Source organism: Macaca mulatta, chromosome 14 (genome assembly GCF_049350105.2).
Source record: "Macaca mulatta isolate MMU2019108-1 chromosome 14, T2T-MMU8v2.0, whole genome shotgun sequence".
Lineage (NCBI taxonomy): Eukaryota > Metazoa > Chordata > Mammalia > Primates > Cercopithecidae > Macaca > Macaca mulatta.
Window position 1 is genome coordinate 14,044,920 of NC_133419.1, and position 25,273 is coordinate 14,070,192.

The 25,273-nt window shown below is 39.7% G+C and overlaps 1 protein-coding gene across 1 annotated transcript; it reads left to right on the forward strand.

The window, feature by feature from the left end:
* The first annotated feature begins 1,347 nt into the window (after window positions 1-1,347).
* On the forward strand, window positions 1,348-16,896 carry CBLIF (cobalamin binding intrinsic factor). Its single transcript, XM_001089153.5, has 9 exons — window positions 1,348-1,507; window positions 2,829-3,005; window positions 3,743-3,856; window positions 4,302-4,442; window positions 5,977-6,158; window positions 9,251-9,428; window positions 10,591-10,792; window positions 14,707-14,825; window positions 16,675-16,896. Exons 1-9 carry the CDS (start codon window positions 1,429-1,431, stop codon window positions 16,734-16,736), a joined length of 1,254 nt encoding a protein of 417 aa, XP_001089153.2. The 5' UTR covers window positions 1,348-1,428; the 3' UTR covers window positions 16,737-16,896.
* The last annotated feature ends 8,377 nt before the right edge of the window (window positions 16,897-25,273 follow it).

Sequence of the window (25,273 nt, forward strand, 5' to 3'; positions counted from 1 at the left end):
GCTCATTAATTCACTCATTCAAAAAGTATTTTATTTCTGCTGTGAGCTAGTTTGTGTTGTAAGGGCTAAGGATAGAGCAGTGAGCCAGAGACAAAGCCCCTCCCTCGTGGAGCAGACATTCTAGTAGGGAGATAAACAAACGGTAAACAACCACACACATAGTGCGACAGCGGGCGATGAGTTATAGCAGGCGAGGGGCATGATGGGTGTCAGTGGAGGGGAGGATGCAGGATCTTATGTAGGATGTCCTGAGAAGGCCTCTCTAAAAGCTTAGCTCTGAGCAGAGACGTGAAGGATGTGAGGAAGCCACCAGGAGGCTATTTAAAAGAAGAGGGGTCCCGGGCTGAGGGGACGCCCCGTGCAAAGGTAGCTGATGTGTTCAAGGGACACAAGAAGTTCTGTGTGACGGAAGCAGTGTGAGCAAAGGAGAAAACGCCTAGAGCTGAGGTCAGAAAGGAAACCAGAAGCCAGATCTTCTACGGCCTTGTAGGTCATGAAAAGGGCTTTGACTTTTATGCTAAGATGGGCGCCACTGCAGAATTTCCCCTTAAAATGAGCTACTTTACATCCGGGGGGGAAAAAAAAAAGGCTCCTTTCTTTATAATTTCAAGATACCATTTTCAGTTCCCTCTTATAAAGAAGTATAATTTGCATTATAATATAGCTACACATCTGAAATATGTATACTTAATGGATCTCACATTTTCTAATTACTTACTTTAAAAGATAATATCTGAAAGCTTTGGGTGTTTGAGACGGCTCTTATCTCCAGATAAGGAAAGAGAACTCAAACAAAACCATTTCTGGGAAACCGAGGTCCATTTCTTCCCTAAAGTCAAACAACATCAAAGAGTCTAGGCTAGAATCCAGGTCCAGGTAGACATCATTAATTTCATAAAGCCAGATGTCACCTGGCAGATGCCTGCCTGAGAGCCTAAAAGGGCGTGTTGTAAAGCAGGTGCCCAGGATCACAAAATGAGCTGATGTCTATGAATGGCCTAAATCCCAGTGAAGTAGTTACTAAAAAGCAGCCTGGTGACTGATTGGATACAATAAGGGCTAGAAGAAGTCTTGTTGACATTAGCACATTATCCAAACTTCCTGATGTCTGACCCAAGACTTTGGTAAAGGACATTTTCTCAACACTGCCTTCACTGTATACCCAGCCCCAGGTTTCTTATATGACTGTGTAACCTAGAAGTCACCTTCAGACACCTTGGAGGGTCTATAGTCGGTAAACTTAGATAAGCAGATGAAAATTTACTTACTTGTATCAGGAAAGGAGAGGTCAGCACAGGGGCAGTTAGGAGAGGCTGGGTTGGGGAGCAGATTATTTAACAAAGGGAAGCACATATAAGAGAAGGTAAAGAAATATTCCACTCGCAAATCGCAGTACCTGTGAATGAGAGACGTGGACAGGAGAGTGAGATGGCCTGGTTTGCCCTCTACCTCCTGAGCCTTCTCTGGGCTACGGCTGGGACTAGTACCCAGTCCCGGAGTTCATGCTGTGAGTATGATGTTTTTTCAAGGAGGTCAGGGAAGCAGTTGCCCTAGGGAGGGGTTGTGACCTCTGACACTGAGCTCTGCTGATGAGAAAGTGGTTGAAAATAGCAATCACTATAGGAATTCCAAAATGGATAAGTCCGAGTGTGATTGTGTGCTGTTCATCTTTCTTGACTTAACAGCATAAGTTCTTTGAGAGGCAAGTCTATACGTTTTTGATTAAGAGAGATGGGGCCAGGTGCAGTGGCTCACACCTGTAATCCCAGCACTTTGGGAGATTAAGGCAGGAGGATTGCTTGAGCCCAAGAGTTCAAGACCAGTCTGGGCAACACGGTGAGACTCAATCTCTACCAAAAAAAAAATCTTAGAAAAAAATTAGCTGGGTGCAGTGGCATGCACCTGTGGTCCCAGCTACTCAGAAACCTGAGGTAGGAGAATCACTTGAGCCCAGGAGGTCGAGCCTGCAGTGAGCTATGATCACACCACTGCACTCCAGCCTAGATGACACAGCAACACCCTGTCTCAAAAAATAAATAAATAAAAATAATAGAGATGAAAGTACTACTGCAGGAATAATGGTTGATGGTACAAAGACAGACATTCAGTGGCTATTGTGACCAGACACCACTACATACTAGTAAAAGACTTTGGTACTCACTAAGGATAAATTATATCCCAAATCTTTAATATTCTTCATGAAAGAGTGAGGAAAAAAATGAATGCAAGGAAATCAGTGATTTCCAGGAAAGTGATAGAAACTGTGAGAAATGTCATGAGCCATATTGCTTGAAGTTACTAAATTTAAAAATCACTTTCTTAAGGACATGGATTATTTGAGAAGATGAAGAAACTAATTGTCCTCAAAAGTAAAATCTCACCATTTTCTCCATTTCTCTTTAGTCACTTAGGATACCAGTGCTAACCAAGTGTTCTCCTAAAAGGCACCAAAGACGGCCAGGCGAGGTGGCTCACGCCTGTAATCCCAGCACTTTGGGAGGCCAAGAAGGGTGGATTACCTGAGGTCAGAAGTTCGAGACCACCCTGGTCAACATGGTGAAACCCTGTCTCTACTAAAAATACAAAAATTAGCCAGGCATGATGGTGGGCACCTGTAATCCCAGCTACCTGGGAAGCTGAGGCAGGAGAAACACTTGAATCTGGGAGGTGGAGGTTGCAGTGAGCCGAGATCACACCATTGCACTCTAGCCTGGGCGACAAGAGAGAAACTGTCTAAAAAAAAAAAAAAAAGCATGAAAGACACAGGAATAATGTTTTTGAGAAGGAATGAGGGTTAGAAGGTGAGTAAATGGCTTTCCTCTTCTCAGCGGTTCCCTCAGCCCAGGAGCCCTTGGTCAATGGCATACAAGTACTCATGGAGAACTCGGTGACTTCATCAGCCTACCCAAACCCCAGCATCCTGATTGCCATGAATCTGGCTGGAGCCTACAATTTGAAGGCCCAGAAACTCCTGACTTACCAGCTCATGTCCAGCGACACCAACGGTGAGACATTTGAGCCGCTCGCACTCTCCCTGAATCTCACACATCACACACCACCTCCAGATCCCAACTCAGTGTCCTTCCCACCCGACTGCGGCATCTGATTGTACATAAACCACCCAAACACTTTTCCCTACATACCTGGAAGGGAACTGGAACGAAACACATGTGAAGTCAGAGCATTCATGGAGGAGGTCAGTAAAGCAGAGAGAGCTCTGGACTAGATGTCGAAAGAGCAGCCTTCCAGTTCCAGCTCTGCCACTTTATAACTCTGGGATCTGAGACAAGTCACAGGATATTGCTCAGCCTCACCTTCCAGATGATTCTAATAGCAATAACCCTACTACTGCTAATAGCAATGACAATAATGATAAAATCTCTGTTCTGCCTATCTCCCAGGAGTTGCGTGGAGGCTCAAGGTAGATAAAGTTTAAATTATTTTGTAACTGCAAATTTCTGTATATAAATCTAGATGAGTATTTTGCTGCTTTTCTAATCAAACACCAGGGATTCTCAAATAGCAAATACTAGAGTCATCAAGTTACACAGAGGCCACTATATTAAATATTCCCTTATGTATTCTTCCATATTTTTTTCTTTGGAAAGACAGATCAAAAAACTGCTCGTATTATTAAAAAGTCAAAATGCTCTGGATAAAAAGTAGAGACCTCATCACTGGCTCCTGGAGAGCTGTCCCCTGAGGATGCCTCGGTCTAACTGTTGTGTTCTCTTCTCTGCAGATCTAACCATTGGGCAGCTTGGCCTCACCATCATGGCCCTCACCTCCTCCTGCCGAGACCCTGGGGATAAAGTATCCATTCTACAAAGACAAATGGAGAATTGGGCACCTTCCAGTAAGACCTCACTGGAAGGGAGAAGAAAGTCAGGCACATGGTTTTTCCCAAGAACTTTAAACCCAGACAGGAAAAGGGTGGGGGTGAAGAGAAAGGAAAGTTAGGGAAGAGACACAATGCATCCTTCACTCTGGTCCTTCTGATAATCACACAATGGAAAGATTCACTTCCAATCCAAAATGAACTAGAAAAGGTCATGATCCCAAGGATACAAGCTTGTCGAGTCATCACCTGTCTGAAGACAGAGTCATCCCTTTTGTTCTTTGCAGATGCCTGATGACATTCTTTTGATAAACACTGTAGTTGCTCTTTGCCTATGCTGTGTCTCTCTTTGGGGGCAGGTTTTCTAGCAATTTCCTTTTCAAAGGCTTGGCTTTTCCTTGTTTGCAAATGTCCTCATTGTGTTGAGTGTGAGTCTGATGAAGGTTCTCTGTCCCTTTTGAAGGCCCCAATGCTGAAGCATCAGCCTTCTATGGGCCCAGTCTAGCGATCTTGGCACTGTGCCAGAAGAACTCTGAGGCGACCTTGCCGATAGCTGTCCGCTTCGCCAAGACCCTGCTGGCCAACTCCTCTCCCTTCAATGTAGGTGAGTAGGTCACCAGTACTCTGAGCTGGGTACATCAGAGGCATTGTGCACTGAATGGTGGAGCTGGCACAGGGAAGTGGAAAAGGAGAGCATTCCATGGAGGAGGAGCTAAGGACGTGAATGTGCCTGTGGATGGGAGATACTTACCAGAAGTTTGTTGGGCAGGTGAATTGAGGAGTACATGAAGGAAGGCGAGGGAGCATTATGTAGAAACAAGGACACTAGATAATACTTGATATGTCTGGTAGCTACAGAATCTCCGCTGGGAACAATAGTCATGTCATTCAAGTCAGAAGTTCTTCCCAAATTAAATACTAATGTCTTGCTTCACTTCTCCTCTGCATCTCCTCTTTAATCACTACTGATGCTCTCACACTCCATTCTTTTCGATGCTTCTCCTCAGTACATCCAAATATCCTCTCTCCATTAAACAGCTACTCTTGGAACCCTAACTCACGATGTTTCCCTTCATGGAAACTCGGGGACCACCTTGCGTCTTTCTTCTGCAAGCATATGGCTGCTTGTGAGTGAACGCTTTTCCCTCCACGACATCATGTCCTCCTTCTGTCCCCTTCTATGGATAATGATCCTTCTCTATTGGGGCCACTGTCACAGCCCACATTCATGGTCACCTCTTCTCCTCTGCCAACTCTCTAAGCAATAGTATTGTCTCAGGTTTTCACTCCCTTACACACGCCCCATCAGCAGCCTCTCTTGTTTCAGTTCCTGTCAGACAAACAGGTGAACCATTGCTCTAGGATCCTCCCTGGGGGTCAAGAACAGACTGGTCTCCCTTTCACATCCGGGACCTCACACATTTCTGGGGCATCTCTGCCTCCAAAAGTATGGACTTATTTCCTTCTGGTTGTCAATAACACTATCACCCTTAATGAAGTTATGCAACTTCCAAATGGAGATTAAGGTGAGGAGGGGAAGATCAATGAAATAAAAGATGATATCTGGCAAGTCTTTTATTTCTTCTAGTCTTGCCATCCCAGAACTTGCTCATTTGTTCCACATGTTTATTGCATGCAAACAAGAAAAAGTCCCTTTGTGGGGTGCTTTGGTGGATGCAAAATTCCCATCATCTAGGAGTTCACAGAGCACAGTAACAAAAAATAAAAATAAAAGAGAGCATCAAGATTGTAAAACAGATATATAAACAACAAATGCTAAAGGAGTTTAAAACAGAGACTGCATCTGTCTTTTCTGGCACAAGAGCTGTATGATTGAACGTACTGCCTGTCTATATTAATTATAAGCATGAGCTGTTGAGTTGTATTGATCTGGGTTAAGATCTTGGCCTTGCACTTACTGACTGTGTGGCCTTGGGCAATTAATTTTTCTGAGCCTCCATTTTTTGTCTCTTAAAAGGATCATCTCCCTTTAAATGATTACAGGTACTATTTCACAGGTTGTTCTGAGGAGCAAATAAAATCATGGAGCCAGAATACAATAAGCACACAATAAATGCTAGCTGTTCATATTTCTGTGATGGTGACTATGGTGATCTTATCCCCTCTGTCATTCACAGACACAGGAGCAATGGCAACGTTGGCTCTGACCTGCATGTACAACAAGATCCCTGTAGGTTCAGAGGAAGGTTACAGAGCCCTGTTTGGTCAGGTACTAAAGGCTATTGTGGAGAATATCAGCACGAAGATCAAAGATAATGGCATCATTGGAGACATCTACAGTACTGGCCTCGCCATGCAGGTAAACACGTGCTGGATGTTCTTGGTTGGGTTCCTGCCAATAAGCCTGGATTGCAGAATCAAGAAGCCAGGCTTCTGCTAACATCTCTGTGAAAATCCAGCTAGTATGACCTGAGATATATTCTTTGTGGTGGCTGGGCCTCAGTTTCTCTACCGGTAAAATGCAGGTAAGTGTTAATTCCTCCCTACCTCTTATGTAAAGTGTGAAAACAAATCTGTATGAACTCATTTCTCTTCCTTGGGAAAAAAAATGAAACAAATAAATCAAGAAATATATTAATTTATTATTAGTAATGATCAGTTTTTTTGTAATAATTATAGACTATTGCAATTTTGATGTATAAATAATAAGAATATTAAAGCACGCCCTCTAAAAATATAGAATTTTCTGATGCAATGTTACCAGCCAAGTGTTCTTTTTCAGTGTTTTTTTATTTTTTTTATTTTTTTATTTTTATTTTCATTTTATTTTTTATTTTTTATTTTTATTTTTTGAGAAGGAGTCTCGCACTGTCACCCAGGCTAGAGTACAGTGGTGCGATCTCAGCTCACTGCAAGCTCCACCTCCCAGATTCACGCCATTCTCCTGCCTCAGCCTCCTGAGTAGCTGGGACTACAGGTGCCCGCCACCATGCCTGGCTAATTTTTTGTATTTTTAGTAGAGACGGGATTTCACTGTGTTAACCAGGATGGTCTCGATCTCCTGACCTCGTGATCCGCCCGCCTCGGCCTCCCAAAGTGCTGGGATTACAGGCGTGAGCCACCACGCCCGGCCCAGTGTTTTACCTTGATCTAAAAATAGCAAGTTTATACTCAAAATGATTAAGGAAAATAACCTAACATTGACCCAGCCTCACAAAAACCCATAGTAAATGGTAAAGCAGATCTATCTGGCAGCCAAGTCCATACTCAATTCTATGCTTTAATAGCATACATTCCCAGGCTTGGATTCTGTAAGATGTTCTTGGTATTAATAGTTCCAAATCCAACAACCCACCCTACCCTAGTTGATTAGGGCAGCATCCTCTACAGAAGACAGATGCACCAATGATAGTGGGCAGAAGTAACCAACTACAATCAAAAACTAGCAGCCATCTGTGGCTGAATCCTCTAATCCCAACCAAGAACTCTGAGCTCCAATGTCTCAAAATGTCCTATGGGGATTAATAGGACCAGGGACTCTTCAACTCAGAAAGCCCAGGAAAGGGAGAATCATGGCATGATGATGCCAGCCCTAAATCTAACATAGTTGGGGACTATTAGAAAGAAATTGTCTCCTGGGGAAAACAACAGAGACTAGTATTGAGATTTCATACATTAAAAATTAGAAAAGGATATAAGCAGCCTAAGAATTCGTTCATGTTAAATGTAAGAGCAAAAACAAAATTTGCACTTCAATGGACCACGTATAGAAGTGACTAATAAAAATTAAGCTCACTTATATGTCACGGTCAAGGAGACTTTGTCATAGAACAAAACCCTGTTTTTGCCATGGCTGAATTTTACAAGAGCATTTCCAGTGCTCTGGTCTAGAAGCTTTTTGGAAAGAAAAAGGCAGTCTGGAAGAGATATAAAAGATGGTTTGGGGATTTATGTGTGTGTGTGTGACTCACTAAAAATAACCTTGCTTCAATTTAGCACTAGACAGGGAAGTGTTCACTTTTGCTAACTTGGTTTGTGAATTCTGTTTGGATTTTATCACCTGCTAAGTACACTCTGATAAGCTGGACCTGGGAATTAAAGCTTTTCCTATCAAAAGGCAGGACTGTGTATACATCCAAATACCACAAGCCATGTGGATTTCTTGTCAGAATATATAATCTTTCCCTACCCTTTTTACTGCCTCTATCTGGAGTTTACTGCCTCTATCTGGAGCATCCAGAAATCTGGAATCAATAGGTATCTAATATAACATTTTTCTAATCTAAAATATTCTGTCATCAACAATCTCAGCCTATTAACATGCTCTGGTGGCCATAATCAGCACTGTAAAGGAAGGGAGGTGGGAATGACAGCTTCCACATCACACATCACGAAATGCTTTTATACATTAGCCCCTTGGAACCTCAAATGACGCCCCCAACAATAGACAGAAGTTATTATTTCTATTTTATTCATGCGATAGATAATGCAGCAAAATGGGCAAATGGCTGAATGGCTTGGTGTATTACTCAAGACTCATTTTGCAAGTAGCAGAAACCCAAATCCTTTTAGCTCAAGAAAAAAAAAAATGAGGATTTACTATTCACATACACTGGGAAGTCCAGGGCTGAATTAGGTGGTTTCAGGAATAACCAGAATAAAGGGCTCAAATCATGATATTAGGGGCCACTCTTTTTTCATCGTCCAGCCCTGATTTTCCTCATTCTTTCCTGCTTCAGGGCTTCTTCAAAGTGACTGAGAAAGATGGTCACTAGCAGCTTACTGTTTACTTGCATGGTTCCAGTTGAATAATCTTAGCAGAGGGAAAAAAAAAAAAAAATCATTTGGTCTCCCAATGTCTGTATGTCAGGGAATGACTCTGATTAGTACATGTGTCCACCAATCACTGTCATCAAGGGGATGGTGCACCACCATCAGCCCAGCCCCGGTCATGAGTCCGTCCTGGGCCAGGGTTGTGGAGCCTCTGACAGTCCTGACACAAGCACAAAGTGAGGGAAAAGTCCACCAAAGAGGGCACATGACAACATAAAACAAGAGGTCTACTCCATTTATGTGGCTAGATTGTCCTAGACTAAAGCTCCCTCTGGAGTCCAGCTTGTCCTAGACTAAAGCTCCCTCTGGAGCCCAGCTCTCACCCTCACTCTACATTCAAGAATCGTTCGTAAATATGACTGTCTAATAGTGTTCCCTGGATCTAATCATTGAACAGTTCTGTGTCTGCTGTCTGACAGACACTGTGCTAAGTGGTGGGGACATAGCATTGAAGACAAATGTGTTCCAAACCTTACATAGCACTGCCTTTGCATTCTGGGTGACAACGTGATCACAATGATTAGTGATCAAGTTTGTCTATTAAGACATGTAAGAGCCAACTCTCAGCTATGCCTAATTCCTCTTTCTTTCTCTCTCTCTTTCTCTCTTCCTTCCCAGGCTCTCTCTGTAACACCTCAGCCACCTAAAAAGGAATGGAACTGCATGAAGACTATGGATATGATACTCGATGAGATTAAGCAGGGGAAATTCCACAACCCCATGTCCATTGCTCAAATCCTCCCTTCCCTGAAAGGCAAGACATACCTAGATGTGCCCCAGGTCACTTGTAGCCCTGGTAAGACATCCACCTCTTCTTATGTCATAAAGCAGCAACTTATGCCAGAAATGACATGCGGATCAATGTTAAGTGGCATATAGGCTTGTAATGTCCATTATTCCCATGTGGACAGACCTCATCTGACTCCCAGTCCTTAACAGTGTGTGCTAGCACACAGACATACCTTCTTGCACTCAGAACTCTGCCCCATATCTACTTCATTCAGCATATATATATGCAGCTCCTACTATGTGCAAAGCATTTTGTGGGATACTAGAGGTAGGAGAAGCTCCATGGTCCCAAATATCAAATAACATATAGCTTCATTTATTCCTTTGACACATGTACCATCAAACACTATGCATATCTTATCATATCTGCCTTTCGCAAAGTCAGAAGGCATGTGTAAACAAAAACTACAATATTTGGGACAACGAAGTAAGGATGAAATAGAAGTTAAAGCCCCATGCAGTGCAAATGCAAACAAGAAAAATCGTGACCAGTTATTGATTTTGTTTGTGCGGCTTCGGAGAAGAACAGAATTCATGTTTAAGTTGAGCCTTAAAGATCTAACTATGAAAGCTTGATGCATGCCACACACCAATGAGATGGAGTGGAAACCTAGCATGCCACCTTTTAATTAAAAACATCTTTATTTTATCCGTTTATGCATACAATTGAAAGACACTTAAAATTCAAACATTACAGAAATATGCATTTAAAAAGTGGAGGTCTTGCATAAAAACTTACCACTCCAGAGATTACTAGTGTTTGATATGGATTCCTCGAACTCTTTTTTTTTTAATAAAATGCCAACATAAAGCATCATTCCTCTTGCATTGCATGAACTTCCTAAGACAAGAAGACATTAATAAGTTTCTTGTCTATCTCAATGCAGAACGTGGAGACAAAATCAAGCAAACTGATCCCAATCCTACCAAACACTACTACACTCACTCAACCCCTTAGGTTGCTTCCCAGTGATGTCCCAACCTTAGCAAGGTGGCCATGGAGTTTTTGCCGGAACTCCATGCTAGTGGTCCAACTACTTTGTTAAATGGTATGAAACTCACTACTTTCTTGAAACGTCTTCTGGGACGAGTTGCCAATAACAGAGATTTTAAACCTATAACACAAACCCCATAACCTTTGACAAATGTGGCTTCTTTGCCCTTCACAGATCATGAGGTACAACCAACTCTACCCAGCCAACCTGGCCCTGGCCCCACCTCCACATCTAACATCACTGTCATATACACCATAAATAACCAGCTGAGGGGGGTTGAGCTGCTCTTCAACAAGACCATCAACGTGAGTGTGAAAAGTGGGTCAGTGTTACTTGTTGTCCTAGAAGAAGCACAGCGCAAAAATCCTATGTTCAAGTGAGTGTTACAAGTGTCATTCATCATTCTCTCCAGGCCTGATCTGAATTCCCATTTTTTCTCCATCCTCTGTTTTCTTAATTTTTTTTCCTTTTGATGACAGATTTTTATTTAATAACCCCTTGAGCAGCTTACAATCTAATAAATAGATAAGGCTCTCATGAAAACTTAAATCATACAAGTCAATGTATGATGAAGTTTTAAAAACAAAAATTCAGAGGAGATTCAAAAGTCCGTTGCAGAGTAGAACAGGCGAAAGAGACTTTGTAGCTTTGAACCACAAAGAATAGGTACTATTTAGGAAGATATGGGAAGAGGTAAGTCCAGGAAAAGAAATGGCCAGAACAGGCTGGGCTCAGTGGCACATGCCTGTAATCCCAGCTACTCGGGAGGCTGAGGTGAGAGAATAGCTTGAACCCGGGAGGTGGAGGTTGCGGTGAGCCAAGATCACGCCATTGCACTCCAGCCTGGACAACAAGAGCGAAACTCTGTCTGAAAACAAAAAAGGAAAGGAAAGGAAAGGAAGAGAAAGGGAGGGGAGGGGAGGGGAGGAGAGGGGAGAGGAGGGGAGGGGAGGGGAGGGGAGGGGAGGGGAGGAGAGGGGAGAGGAGGGGAGGGGAGGCCAAACAAAGCATTTGCAATAAGACTGAGCAAGGAATTTGGGGCCAATGAATAGGCCAGGTGGACACACCAGGTTGGGTGACAGTGTAAAAGTCTTGAAATACCAGGTTCAGGAGATTGGACTGTGTTTAGCAAGTTTTTGAGTAAGAAAATCCACTTTGTAAAATGTTGCTTAGGTTGTGAGAATAGGAGACAAGGCTAAAACATAGGACATGACTCCAATAATGGAGCTGTGAAGTGACGATGACTTCCTCTAGGATACATAGACCCACACCAAGGCTCTGTGAGTGATGGGACATAGAGGTCAAGAGAAAGAAGCTTCAAAACTATTGATTAAAGGGTCAAGAAGAAAGAACATCTTTCAAAGAAAGGGATTAAATTCCTTAGATATGTTTAATGGTGGGCATTTGAAATAGGAACATTAGAAGGCTTTTGGAGGTATAGTCCAGGCACAGTGGCTCACGCCTGTAATTACAGCACTTTGAGAGGCTGAGGCGGGTGGATCACTTGAGGTTAGGAGTTCGAGACCAGCCTGGCCAACATGGCGAAACCCTGTCTCTACTAAAAATACAAAAATTAGCCAGGCATGGTAGTGTGTGCCTGTGGTCCCAGCTACCCAGGAGGCTGAGACGGGAAAACTGCTTGAGACTGGTAGGTGGAGGTTGCAGTGAGCCGAGATCGTGCCACTGCACTCCAGCCTGGGAGAGAGAGTGAGATTCTGTCTCAAAAAAAAAAAAAAAAAAAAAAAAGCAAAAAAAGAAAGGAAGGAAAGAAGAAAGGAAGGAAGCAAAGAAGGAAGGAAGGAGAAAGAAAGGCTTTGGAGGTATAGAGGAAGTACTAGGAAAAAAGGTCAGGACAGGGAAAAAAATTGGACAGTCATCTCTTAGAGGTGATGACCAAAGTCAAGAATCCATGTAGTAGGTAGCAGATACATGCACCCAGCAAAACCATAAGACATATTTAGTTATTCTCATTTTACAGATAGAACCCTTAGGCCCAAAGAAGTTAGCAATATTCCTAAGATCACATAACACGTAACTAACAAGAGTTGAGAGTGGAACCCAGGTTGGACTGAATCTGATGCTCATGTTCTTTCCATGCCCCTGTCAGGGTAGGGGAAAATACAGAAATAAATCACAGAAACAAATCACAAAATTAATTTTAAAAAATTAATTTTTTAATTAATTTTCTTAATAATAAGAAAATTAACTTTTAGGGAATATTTATAGTTTGCAAAAAGAGGAAGCAATAAATAAACATGGAGAAGTCTAAGCTATAGGAGGAGAGGAGGAAAATGCCAAGTCATGGAAAGGAAAAAAGCAGATATTTTCAAAGAAAAGATGATCCAAATTCTTCAGGAAGATATCAAGAAGGAATACTGACAAAGGCTAAGGAATTGACAACTGAGTGATACCACGTGGCGGTCTATTCCACCTGGTTCTGTTGAGCACATTGTGTCTGCTGCTTACTGCATGAATCCATAACTTCCCTAACTTCCATAGACAGGTCAGGATAAAAATTGCACTACAAAACTATTTAATTTTTTTTTTTTTTTTTTTTTTTTGAGACGGAGTTTTGCTCTTGTCACCCAGGCTGGAGTGCAATGGCGCAATCTCGGCTCACTGCAAACTTCGCCTCCTGGGTTCAAGTGATTCTCCCCCGCCTCAGCCTCCTGAGTAGCTGGGATTATAGGCACCCACCACCACGCTCTGCTAATTTTTGTATTTTTGGTAGAGATGGGGTTTCAGCATGTTGGCCAGGCTGGTCTTGAACTCCTGACCTCCGGTGAGCCATCCACCTCAGCCTCCCAAAGTGCTAGGATTACTGGCATAAGCCACTGTGTCTGGCCCAGAAATATTTAATTTTAAAACCCTCTGAATATACTGTACTTTACTTCTCTGAGCTTAGCTTTAATTTTGCCTAATTTTTCTTTTTCTGATTATAAATGTAATAAATACATATAGCAGAAATTTTGAGGGAAAAAGCATAAAAAAGAAAAATCATCTACAGTCCACACATAATATCACAGCTGTTAATATTTTTTATAACTTTTGTAGGTGTTTTTTCCATGCATATTACAAATAGATGTGATCCATCATAACATGGGACAGAGAGATATTTCATGTAAAATTTGTATCTCATATTTTCACTTAACATTATTGCATAAGTAGTTTCCTGTGTTACTGAAAATTATTGACAAATATTTTCATGGCTTCCAAATATTTAATCTTGGATATTCATTCCATGACTCATATAATTATTTACTCATTTGGGGGAATTTACATTTTTAAAATTTGATTATTAATAGGTGTTTTCAAAATCCATTCATTTTCATTTCATTTTATTCTAAGTGAAGTAATTTCATATTCATTAGTCATTTGCATGTTTGCTTTTTAAAAATTCATTTATTTATTTATTTATTTTGAGATCAGGTTATGATACTGGCTAATTTTTGTATTTTTGTTAGAGATGGGGTTTCACCATATTGCCAAGGCTGGTCTCGAACTTCTGGGCTCAAGCAATCTGCCCTCCTCAGCCTCTCAAAGTGCTGGGATTACAGGCATGAGCCACCACACCTGGCCCATTTTCTTTTGTTTTTACTTAACTTTCATTTTAAGTTTTGGGTACATTTGCAGGTTTGCTACATAGGTAAACTGTGTCATGGGGGTTTGTTGTACAGATTATTTTACCACCCAGGTATTAATTCTACTACCCATTAGTTATTTCTCCTGATCCTCTCCCTCCTCCCAACCCGTACCCTCTGATAGGCCCCAGTATGTGTTGTTCACCTCTGTGTATTCATGTGTTCTCATCATTTTGCTCCCACTTATAAGTAAGAACATGCAGTATTTGGTTTTCTGTTCCTGTGTTAGTTTGCTAAGGATAAATGGCCTCCATCTATGTTCATTGCAGCATGATTCACAATAGCAAAGAAATGGAATCAACCTAAATGCCCATCAATAGTAAACTGGTTAAAGCATTTTCTCTTTTGATATAATCTGATCACTTTATCAGATAAAGTCATGCTCAATAGAGAATATCATTTAAAATGTCTGAAGCATTTATCTGAAGCATTTAAAGTGTTTCTATCCTGGCGGGAGGATTGCTTGAGCCCAGGATTTCGAGGCTGCCATGAGCTAGGATCTCACCACTAGCTTGGGTAACAAAGTGACACCTTGTCTCTAAAAACTTAATTAACTAATTAATTAATTGAATGTCTCCATCCCTTCATCTTACCCCTTATTCCCTGACCTAAAGTGAGATGTTAATCATAGACAACTTTTTTTTTTAAGATTTGAAACCACTATGACATCTTGGGGCCTTGTCGTCTCTTCTATCAACAATATCGCTGAAAATGTTAATCACAAGACGTACTGGCAGTTCCTTAGTGGCATAACACCTTTGAATGAAGGTGAGGGAAGAAAAGGCATAGGTGCTATGTTCCGTAGTTTGAAGGCTACATTCCTTAATTATTTTTCATTTAATTTATTCATTCATTCATTTAATCAATTGATAATTATGAGATCATATGTGTATATACAATAATTCTATAGACAGTGATTGCTTATATGTATACAAATATCTATTTTTTATATATATAATCATTAGAGAAAGAGATTAATTCTGTAGGCAGTGGTAATACCTTTTACAGAGAAGGAAAGTAAGTCTTAAGAGACATTAAAGGGTCTTGTACAAGGCATGCATCTAGAACGTAAAAGTGGATAATCAAACCCAGGTTTCCAAAGTCTTTGTAACTCTATTGTACAAATGTGCTTTGCACAATAGTTTCACTCAAAATTCATGCTTCACCTTCTTTTTTACAAAAATCTCCAAAGAGAGGAATGCCTGTATGTGGATGTTGGTGCATGTTTCCCCTGAAAAAATTAGGAGAAAGTGGGAAGAATAAAACTCAGACTTCAGCCAAACCTTAACATTGGTTAAAGCTTTTGCACACATATTGAAATATTCTCCGATTTAAAGAGCACTGGTGTATGGTTTTTGTCTAAGCATGATGTTACCTAGTTAACCTGATGTTAACTGTCACTATGCAGAGACATATAAAGCCAAACAAAGTCACAGTAGAGCCAAGGTCATAGGTTGGTAAAGATGCTTCATTATCCAATATTACAGTGGGGGAGGTGTTCTTCTTAGAGTCTATCATGTATGTAACAAATCTTGCCAGTCAGAATTTGTGGAATTGCAGCAAAGCACATAATAAAGATCTTGGAGTCACAGAGGACTTGGTTAGAAGCTCCTTCTCTTATTTAATAGCTGCAGTACATTAGTAGTAAATCTGTGAGCCAGTTTGCACAGCTTTAAAATGGAAATTGCACTAATCATTTCTTGGGTTATTGTGAGGATTGGAAATAATATACTTAGAATGATTAAGTACAGTGTTTTGCATGGCACGTATTCAAAAATATTAATCATCATTATTATTAGTTTTCCCATCACCTTCATCTCAAGAAATGTCTGGATCAAAATATCCCACATACCCCATAAATGTACACACCTATTATGTACCCACAAAAATTTAAAAATTTTTAAATACTCAAAAATTTTTTTTAAAAAAGAAAGTAATTGCCCCAGGAACTTAAATCAGGCATATTCTCATGTCTACCAATTACTTTTCTTCCCTTGGAGAAAGAATGGTAAAGTCCTCTGAGAAACAAAAAGACGCAGGCCTGAAACTGTCATTCTTTCTGTTGCCCGGCTACCTGAAAGGTAACAGATATTGCCATCATCTATCTTTCCTGTCCTGAAAGACAAAAATTCTCAACCCACTGCTCTTTCTTATGTCTTACAAAAACTTCAAAAATGAACCTGAGGTTCTCCCTTGAATGCCCTTATTTTGGCCTAAATAAGCCATTTTAGCAATAACCACCATTTATTGCACAATTATTCTGTGTCAGATACTGTATTAGGCACCCAGCAGTCATTATTTCTAATTCTGAAAATAACTCTTCAGAGTAAATCTTATTAACAAAATCTTGTATGTGAGGAAAAAGAGGCTCGTGCATCTTAAAGGGTATACCCGAAGACTTACTCCATGAAATGGTGACCAGAGACTGGAAACAAGAACACCCTAAATCTCAATTTCATGTTCTCTCCATAATCAAACTGCCTATTTCTCTCTAGGATGATTTTACTCCTTTAAAAAATTCAGTGGGTTCACTGCATCTAGCTGACTGCATCCCTTGGGGGATGGAGATGGTTACATGCACCACAGTCACCTCATATTATTCTCTGCTTATTTCCAGGGGTTGCTGACTACATACCCTTCAACCACGAGCACATCACAGCCAATTTCACACAGTACTAAGGAAGAGGTGGGTTCAGCTTCTATCAAACATCTTCAAAGGATGGGTGAAATTTTTTCCAGTTCATTTTAAATCTATGCAAAAAAGTGAATGCCTGTGATGCTACCATATTCCTGGTAAAAACATGGAAAACCACTATGTAGAATAAATATGCAAAGTTCATTGGAGTCTCAACATCTATGACTCATGAAAATAAAATGTTCAGCTTCTCAACACAATGCCTGCCAATCATCGTTTAAACCTAAGGTGAGGGGAAAAGGGAGAGTAGCTGATATTTTTGGATATCATTCTGATTTCTTGATTAATTAAATAGCACACTCCCTATTCCTACAAATGGTATATTTCTTAATGTCGTATTTTCATATTATACCAAGTACTCCTTTTCAAATTGCCTAACGTAAACATGCCCAAGTATGTACATACATGTGTACATGAAATGGCCAAACATTTCAACATATAAAATTCCATCAACATATAAAACTCCATCAATATATAAAACTTCCAGATGGCTCAAAACTTGGTAAATGATTTTATGTCTTAACTCTTTCCTTCCATTTCCAATTTTTTTGTTAAATTCATATTTAAATATATATTTAGATCATTTACATATGTAATATGTAAATTAACTTATATTCAATATATTATACATAATATATTATATATTTTATATGATTATATATAACTGAATATATTTTATGATTATATATAATTTATCATATTATATATTTTATATGATAAATAGATATAGATCTTTGAAAAAATTTAAGCTTTCAAAGATAGATATAACTCCAATCTCTGCCGGTAGGAGTCAACACTGGTACAAACTTTCTAGAGAATAATATAAAAATTTGTATCAAAAGACCTAAAATGACTGGGCATAGTGGTTCTTGTCTGTAATCCCAGCACTTTGGGAGGCCAAGGAAGGTGGATCACCTGAGGTCAGGAGTTCGAGACCAGCCTGATCATGGCAAAACCCGTCTCTACTAAAAATACAAAACTTAGCTCGGTATGGTGGCATGTGCCTGTAATTCCACTTACTTGGGAGGCTGAGGGAAGAGAACTACTTGAACCCAGGAGGCAGAGGTTAAATGAACCAAGATCACACCATTGCACTCCAGCCTGGGGAACAAGAACAAAACTCCATCTCCAAAAAAAAAAAAAACAAAAACAGGCCTAAAATATACTCACCTTCAGCCAAAAAAAATCCCAATTCTTAAATTTATACATATATATATATATGAGGACACATAAATATACAAGAATCAAAAGGTCAGCTGTAACTATTATAGACCAGAGCTTAGGTGTACAGCCACAATACACTTCCTAAAACTGAATCCCAGAATCAGATAGACTGAACTGCCCAGGCACAAGCCTCCCATCTGGGCATCTCAGAGCAAGTACCTGCTCTCCGATAACAGTCTGGCTCCTAGGAGAAGAAGGTGTGGGCCACACAGGCCCAGGTCCTAATTTCAAACTTATCTATTAGGTAAATCTCTCTATCCCAGAAAAAGGCCAAGACTGTCACTATAATAGAAGGAAATCTCAGGGGTGGTGAGTAAAGTGCTCTCTCATAACATAACATAATGTTTATAATATGGAAAAAATAGAACAATCTAGATGTCCAACAATAGGACAATAGACAAACTCTGGTGCATCCATATGATAGGATACTTAAAAGTTACTAAAATTCATGTTGAAGATAAATTCTTGCCAACATGAAAAGACGTTCATGATGAACATGAATGAAGTGAGTGAACGAAGTGAATGAAAGCAACTCCAAGTGAATGAAGGCAAGTACACGACCACATTATAATATTATCCATGCTGGAGTGTTTCAGTGGTGATCTCTGTGTGGCAGAATTATTGGTGATTGGGTTTTTTTGTTTGCCTCTCTGTTTTCTAAGTTGTAGCCATTCAACACATAATAATTGAGCAACTGGAAAATGGAAAAAAAAACATTATTTTATACAAAGATTATTTTTGCTTGTTTAACAATAAATTGGGCAACCAAAGAGATTTCTCTGTGTGTGTGTGTGTGTGTGTGTGTGTGTGTGTGTGTGTGTGTGTGTAGAGTTTGCTTTAATAATAGAAATTGAAGAAACAAGGCTAGGGAGGAAGCAAAGAGAGAGAAATCACAGATTTGTTTCATATAATAAAAACCTTGTTTTAGCTACCTATCTAGGACTTAATTGTGTGTGTGTTCATCTATTTGGCAGAGCTAGAGACGGGGAAATGGGTTTGAAAGTTGTAATTCTGTTTTGAACAAGTGCTTTATTTATTTGTTTGTTTATTTATTTATTTTTGAGATAGAGTCTTGTTCATCGCCCAAGCTGGAGTACAATGATGCGATCTTTGTTCACTGCAACCTCTGTCTTCCGGGTTCAAACAATTCCGCCTCAGCCTCTCAAGTAGCTGGGATTACAGGCGCTCACCACCACGCCAGGCTGATTTTTGTATTTTTAGTAGAAATGGGGTTTCACCATGTCAGCCAGGCTGGTCTTGAACTCCTGACCTCAGGTGATCCACCCACCTTGGCCTCTCAAAGTGCTGGGATTATAAGCATAAGCCACCACACCCAGCCAAGGAAATGCTTTAAAATGTACTTATATTGGCATACACTATAAAAATGAAGGTAGTTGTCATAAGTAATTTTCTTAAAGTGAGAATATACAGCAAAAGAATATCATCTTAAGTACTTTGGGGCAGGAAGTTAAGTACCTTGGGGCAGGAAGTCACATAACTTCTGTTTATAAAATACACCTCCAACCTGGGCAACATAGGGAAACCCTATCTCTACAAAAAATAAAAATAAAAATAAATTAGCCGGTCATGGTGGAACATGCCCATGGCACATGCCAGCTACTTGAGAGGCTGAGGTGAGAGAATTGCTTGATACTTGAGCCCAAGAGGTCAAGGCTGCAGTGAGCCATGATCACGTCACTGCACTTTAGCCTGGGCTGCAGAGCCAGCTCCTGTCTAAAAATATGTATCTTTTTAAATATATAGTGTAAATGTATATGTATAAAATATACCATTATATACACCTATAATATATATTTATATATAACATATAATAATAGGTATATATACCTATTATTTAAAAATATATGATAGGTATTATATATAGGTTTATGTATAATAAATACACCTATTATATATAAATGTATACAAATACATATCTATGTAATACACAATATTATAGTTATGTATTATATATTATATACTAATATAATATTTATGTGATGATATATGATATATAAACATATCATACATGTGACATATAAATATATATTATGTATTTATATATCATATGTGATATATATGCTTGTATATCATATATGTATCTTATACATATATAAGCTTATATATCATATATATGAGTGCATATATATAAAAATACCCATTTTCCAAGACTTATTTCCATTTCTTAATATGTTTCCAATACATTTTCCAGCTTGTTTCCATTTGTCATTATCTCACAGATTAAGGATTTCTACTCTTTCCTCGTACATTCCCAATTCATAAACACAGTTTAAGGATTTTTTTCCAAGCATTGCTTCTCTTGTTTCTCTTGCCCATAATTCCCATGTTATAGTCATTTAGCACCAGCTAAGAAGAAACAGTCAATTGGGTGACTTATTAATATACAGTACCTGATTTCTTTTAAAAAGGTGGTAACGATGAAACAGAATACCCCTGAAACAAAGCCACAGCCTACAACCAACTGACCTTTGACAAAGTCAACAGAATAAACAATGGGGAAGGATATCCTACTCAATAAATATTACTGCCATATGCAGAAGAATAAAACGGGATCCCTACCTCTCACCATATACAAAAATTAACTCAAAATGGATTAAAGACTTAAATGTAAGACTTCAAACTACAAGAATCCTAGAAGAAACTCGAGGAAATACCCTTCTAGACATTGACCTAGGCAAAGAATTTATGACTAAGCCCTCAAAAGCAAATGCAACAAAAACAAAAACTGACAATTGAGACCTAATTAGACTAAAACTCTTCTGTTCAGCAAAACAAATTACCGTCTGGGCATCGTGGCTCATGCCAGTAATCCCAGCACTTTGGGAGGGTGAGGTGGGCAGATCACTTGAGGTCAGGAGTTTGAAACCAGCCTGGGCAACACGGTGAAATGCCATATCTACTAAAAATACAAATATTAGCCAGGCATGGTGGTGGGCACCTATAATCCCAGTTACTTGGGAGGCTGAGGCAGGAGAATTGCTTGAACCTGGGAGGCAGAGGTTGCGTGAGCTGAGATTGCGCCACTGCACTCCAGCCTGCGCAACAAAAGGAGACTCTGTCTCAAAATAAATAAATAAATAAAAATAAAAATAAAAACAACCAAGAAAAAAAAAAGAAGTTACCAACAGAGTAAACAGACAACCTGCAGAATGGGAGAAAATATTTGCAAACTGTGAATCCAGCAAAGAACTAACATCCAGAATCTATAAGGAACTTAAACAAATAAAAAAAAGAAACAAACAATACCATTAAAAAGTAGGCAAAGTACATGAACAGAGACTTCTCAAAAGAAAACATACAAGCAGCCAACAAACATATGAAAAATGTTCTACATCGTTAATCATCAAAGAGATGCACATCAAAATCACAATGAGAGGCCATATCACACAAGTCAGAATGGATATTATTAAATGATCAATAAATAACAGATGTTGGCAAGGTTGAGGAGAAAAGGAAATGCTAATACACTGTTGGTGGAAATGCAAATTAGTTCAGCTCCTATGAAAAGCGGTTTGGAGATTTCTCAAAGAACTAAAAATAGAATTACCATTCAACCCAGAAATCTCATTACTGCATATACACCCAAAGGAAAACAAATTCTCTGCCAAAAAGACACCTGCACTCATATGTTGATCACAACACTATTCACAATAGCAAAGACATGGAATCAACCCAGGTGCCCATGACGGTGGATTGCATAAAGAAAATATGTTACATATAGATCATGGAATACTACATAGCCATAAAAAAAATGAAATCATGTTCTTTGTAGCAGCATGGATGCAGCTGGAGGCTGCAATCCTAAATGAATTAATGCAGAAACAGAAAACCAAATATTGAATGTTCTCCCTTATAAGTGGGAGCTAAGGCTGAGGGGAGTGGCTCACACCTGTAATCCCAGCATGTTGGGAGGCCAAGTTGGGAAGATTGCTTGAGCCCAGGAGTTCGCAGACCAGCTGGGGTAACATAACGAAATACTGTCTCTATGAAAAATTTAAACATTCGCAGGGCATAGTAGCACATGTGTATAATGACAGCTACTTGGGAGGGTAAAGTGGGAGGATCACTTGGGCCAGAGAGGTTGAAGCTGCAGTGAGCAATGATCACACCACTGAACTCCAGTCTGGGTGACAGAGCAAGACCCCATCTCAAAAAAACATAAAAAATAAAATAAGTGGAAGCTAAACGTTGAGTACACATGGACACAGAGATGGAAACAATAAACACTGGAGACGAGACGGGAAGCAGTGGGGCAAGCGTTGAAAAACTACCTATCAGGTACTATGTTCACTACTTGAGTGACAGGATCATTAGAAGCCCAAACCACAGCATCATGCAATATACCTATGTAACAAACCTGCACGTGTAACCCCTGAATCTAAAATAAAAAATAAAAATAAAAATAAAATTTTAAAAATGATGGATGCGGCCGGGCGCGGTGGCTCACGCCTGTAATCTCAGCACTTTGGGAGGCCGAGGCGGGAGGATCACGAGGTCAGGAGATCGAGACCATCCTGGCTAACACAGTGAAACCCTGTCTCTACTAAAAATACAAAAGAATTAGCCGGGCGCGGGGACAGGCGCCTGTGGTCCCAGCTACTCGGGAGGCTGAGGCAGGAGAACGGCGTGAACCCGGGAGGCGGAGCTTGCGGTGAGCAGAGATTGCGCCGCTGCACGCCAGCCTGGGCGACAGAGCGAGACTCCGTCTCAAAAAAAAAAAAAAAAAAAAAAAAAAAAGAATGGATGCACATAGATTTGGAAGACGAAGCAAATACATTTATTAAACACTGTAGTGTTTCATTTCACTTGGAAATGTAATGTTTACTTCCATTTTTATGAGGGGAGCTTTATGGAAAGATGCATTTGTGTTTATTATGCACTCTGTTTTATGTTGGGTAGTGGTAAACTCTCATAGGAATTAATGAGAAGAAATGTGTAATATGATAACTGTTTTCCTTCATATTATTTCATATGATTATCATTAGAGGGAATTGTTACACTTTAATTCATTCTTCTCTATTACACTCAATACATTAAGATAGAGAGCTTATTATAAGCAGTATGCATATCTCAGAGAATACAATATATATTTTGAAGTTAGAATGCAAATTCTAACTTCAAAAAGTAAATTAAATTTTAAAAATAGAATGACACAAAATTTCTGAAGATACCAAGCAAAATCAGTACTGAATACGCATAGAAAGTACCTGTCAGGAAGAAACCTAACATTACCTCTGAGGTTCTTCTGACCATTATTTTACTGCTTCTACTCACATTTTTCTCACAGTCTCACAAGCCAGGATCATTTTTGCTTAACAATGTATCTTCACCACCTAGCACAGCACCTGGCATAAAAATTTATATTGAATTAATTAATTATTTTAGTTCAGAAAAGATAAGTTACCATTGGAAAACATAGTCTACAGATACAGTGTGAGAAGAAATCTGATCTTAGAATCAAAAGATTTTGAGTTATCACTCCTGTATTCGCTCATAAACAAGCTGAGTGACCCGGACAAGTCTCTAATGAACTCAAAGATCAGTTTCTTTATCTATACAATCAGAGATTTGGTATAGAATCATCTCTAAAATTCTCTTAATTTTTGGAAAAGTCTTAAGAATTGTATTCTCTGAGATATGTAAGAAGCTCTCTATCCTAATGTATTGAGTGTACTAGAGAAGAATGAATTAAAGTGTAACAATTCCCTCTAATTATAATCATTTATGTGTGCTCATTGTTGCATAATGTGATTGCCAAAGCACGCATTTGGTTGGGGTTTCAGTGGCTACAATAAGCACTTTGTGACCTCTACTGGACACACAGGGTAAAGTCTTGTGTGAGTCCAGGAGTTCGTAGATCAGCTGGGGCAACATAATGAAACACTGTCTCTATGAAAAATGTAAATATTAGTCCAGCCTAGTAGCACAGGTCTATAATGACAGCTACTTGGGAGGGTAAAGTGGGGAAGGGTCGACTAAGCATGACTATTTTGTGAAGATGCAGAAAAGAAAGAAGGGAAGATTGCTAGCAAATACGTTCCCTCCATTTAGGGTTTGTATACAATTGCACTTGCCTTTAATTAGATGTGTGAATAACCTATAACAAGTATGTGGTTGAAGTACACTGTTGAGGAACTGGAGCTAAATATCTGACACCTCCAGTCCCTTTAAACTGAGATCCTACAACTCTTTGAAATAGCAGAAGCCTCAACTTGGTCAGAAGTGCAAATGGTTCTGAGATTAAAATGAAAAAAAGAAAAGAGAGGAATGAGAATTCTAGCCAAGAAAATAAAAATAGAGAGTGTGGAACTTAACAAAATAGTTCTAAATTTTCTCTCGAAGAACAAACATGTTAAACATAGCCAGTATGTTTTTTATAGATTGCAAAAACAACTTGATGGAACAGATATAAAAATGTGTAATAAAGTGACAATGACTAAAACAACGTAGGACCAGTCTCAAAACATGGGAATGGAAGAAAATGTCAAAAGGAATTCCCAAAAGCTGTGAGAATTTAGTACATTATAAAGTCACATATTAAGGCCGGGTCCGGTGGCTCACGCCTGTAATCCTAGCACTTTGGGAGGATGAAGCAGGTGAACTATTTGAAGTCAGAAGTTCAAGACCAGCCTGGCCAACGTGGTGAAACCCCGTCTCTACTAAAACTACAAAAATTAGCCAGGCGTGGTGGCACGTGCCTATAATACCAGCCACTTGGTAGGCTGAGGCAGGAGAATCACTTGAACCCAGGAGGCAGAGGCTGCAGTGAGCAGAGATTACTGCACTCCAGTCTAGGGAAAAGAGCAAGATTCTGTCTCAAAAAAATAAAAAATAAAAATAAAATAGGCCGAGAGCAGTGGAGCCACTGTAATCCCAGGACTTTGGGAGGCCGAGGCGGGCAGATCACAATGTCAGGAGATCGAGACCATCCTGGCTAACACGGTGAAACCCCGTCTCTACTAAAAATACAAAAAATTACTGGGCATGGTGGTGGGCACCTGTAGTCTCAGTTACTCGGGAGGCTGAGGCAGGAGAATGGCGTGAACCTGGAAGGCGGAGCTTGCAGTGAGCTGAGATCGCTCCACTGCACTCCAGCGTGGGTGACAGAGCGAGACTCCACATCAATAAATAAATAAATAAATAAATAAAGTCACATATTAAATGAGAATTTTCAACTTTGACAAAGAATTATGTTATATCCCTATCTCTGGCCTTTATAAGCAGTATTAATATATTCTGACTTATCAAAGTCTCAGCCTCCTGGGCTCAAGCAATC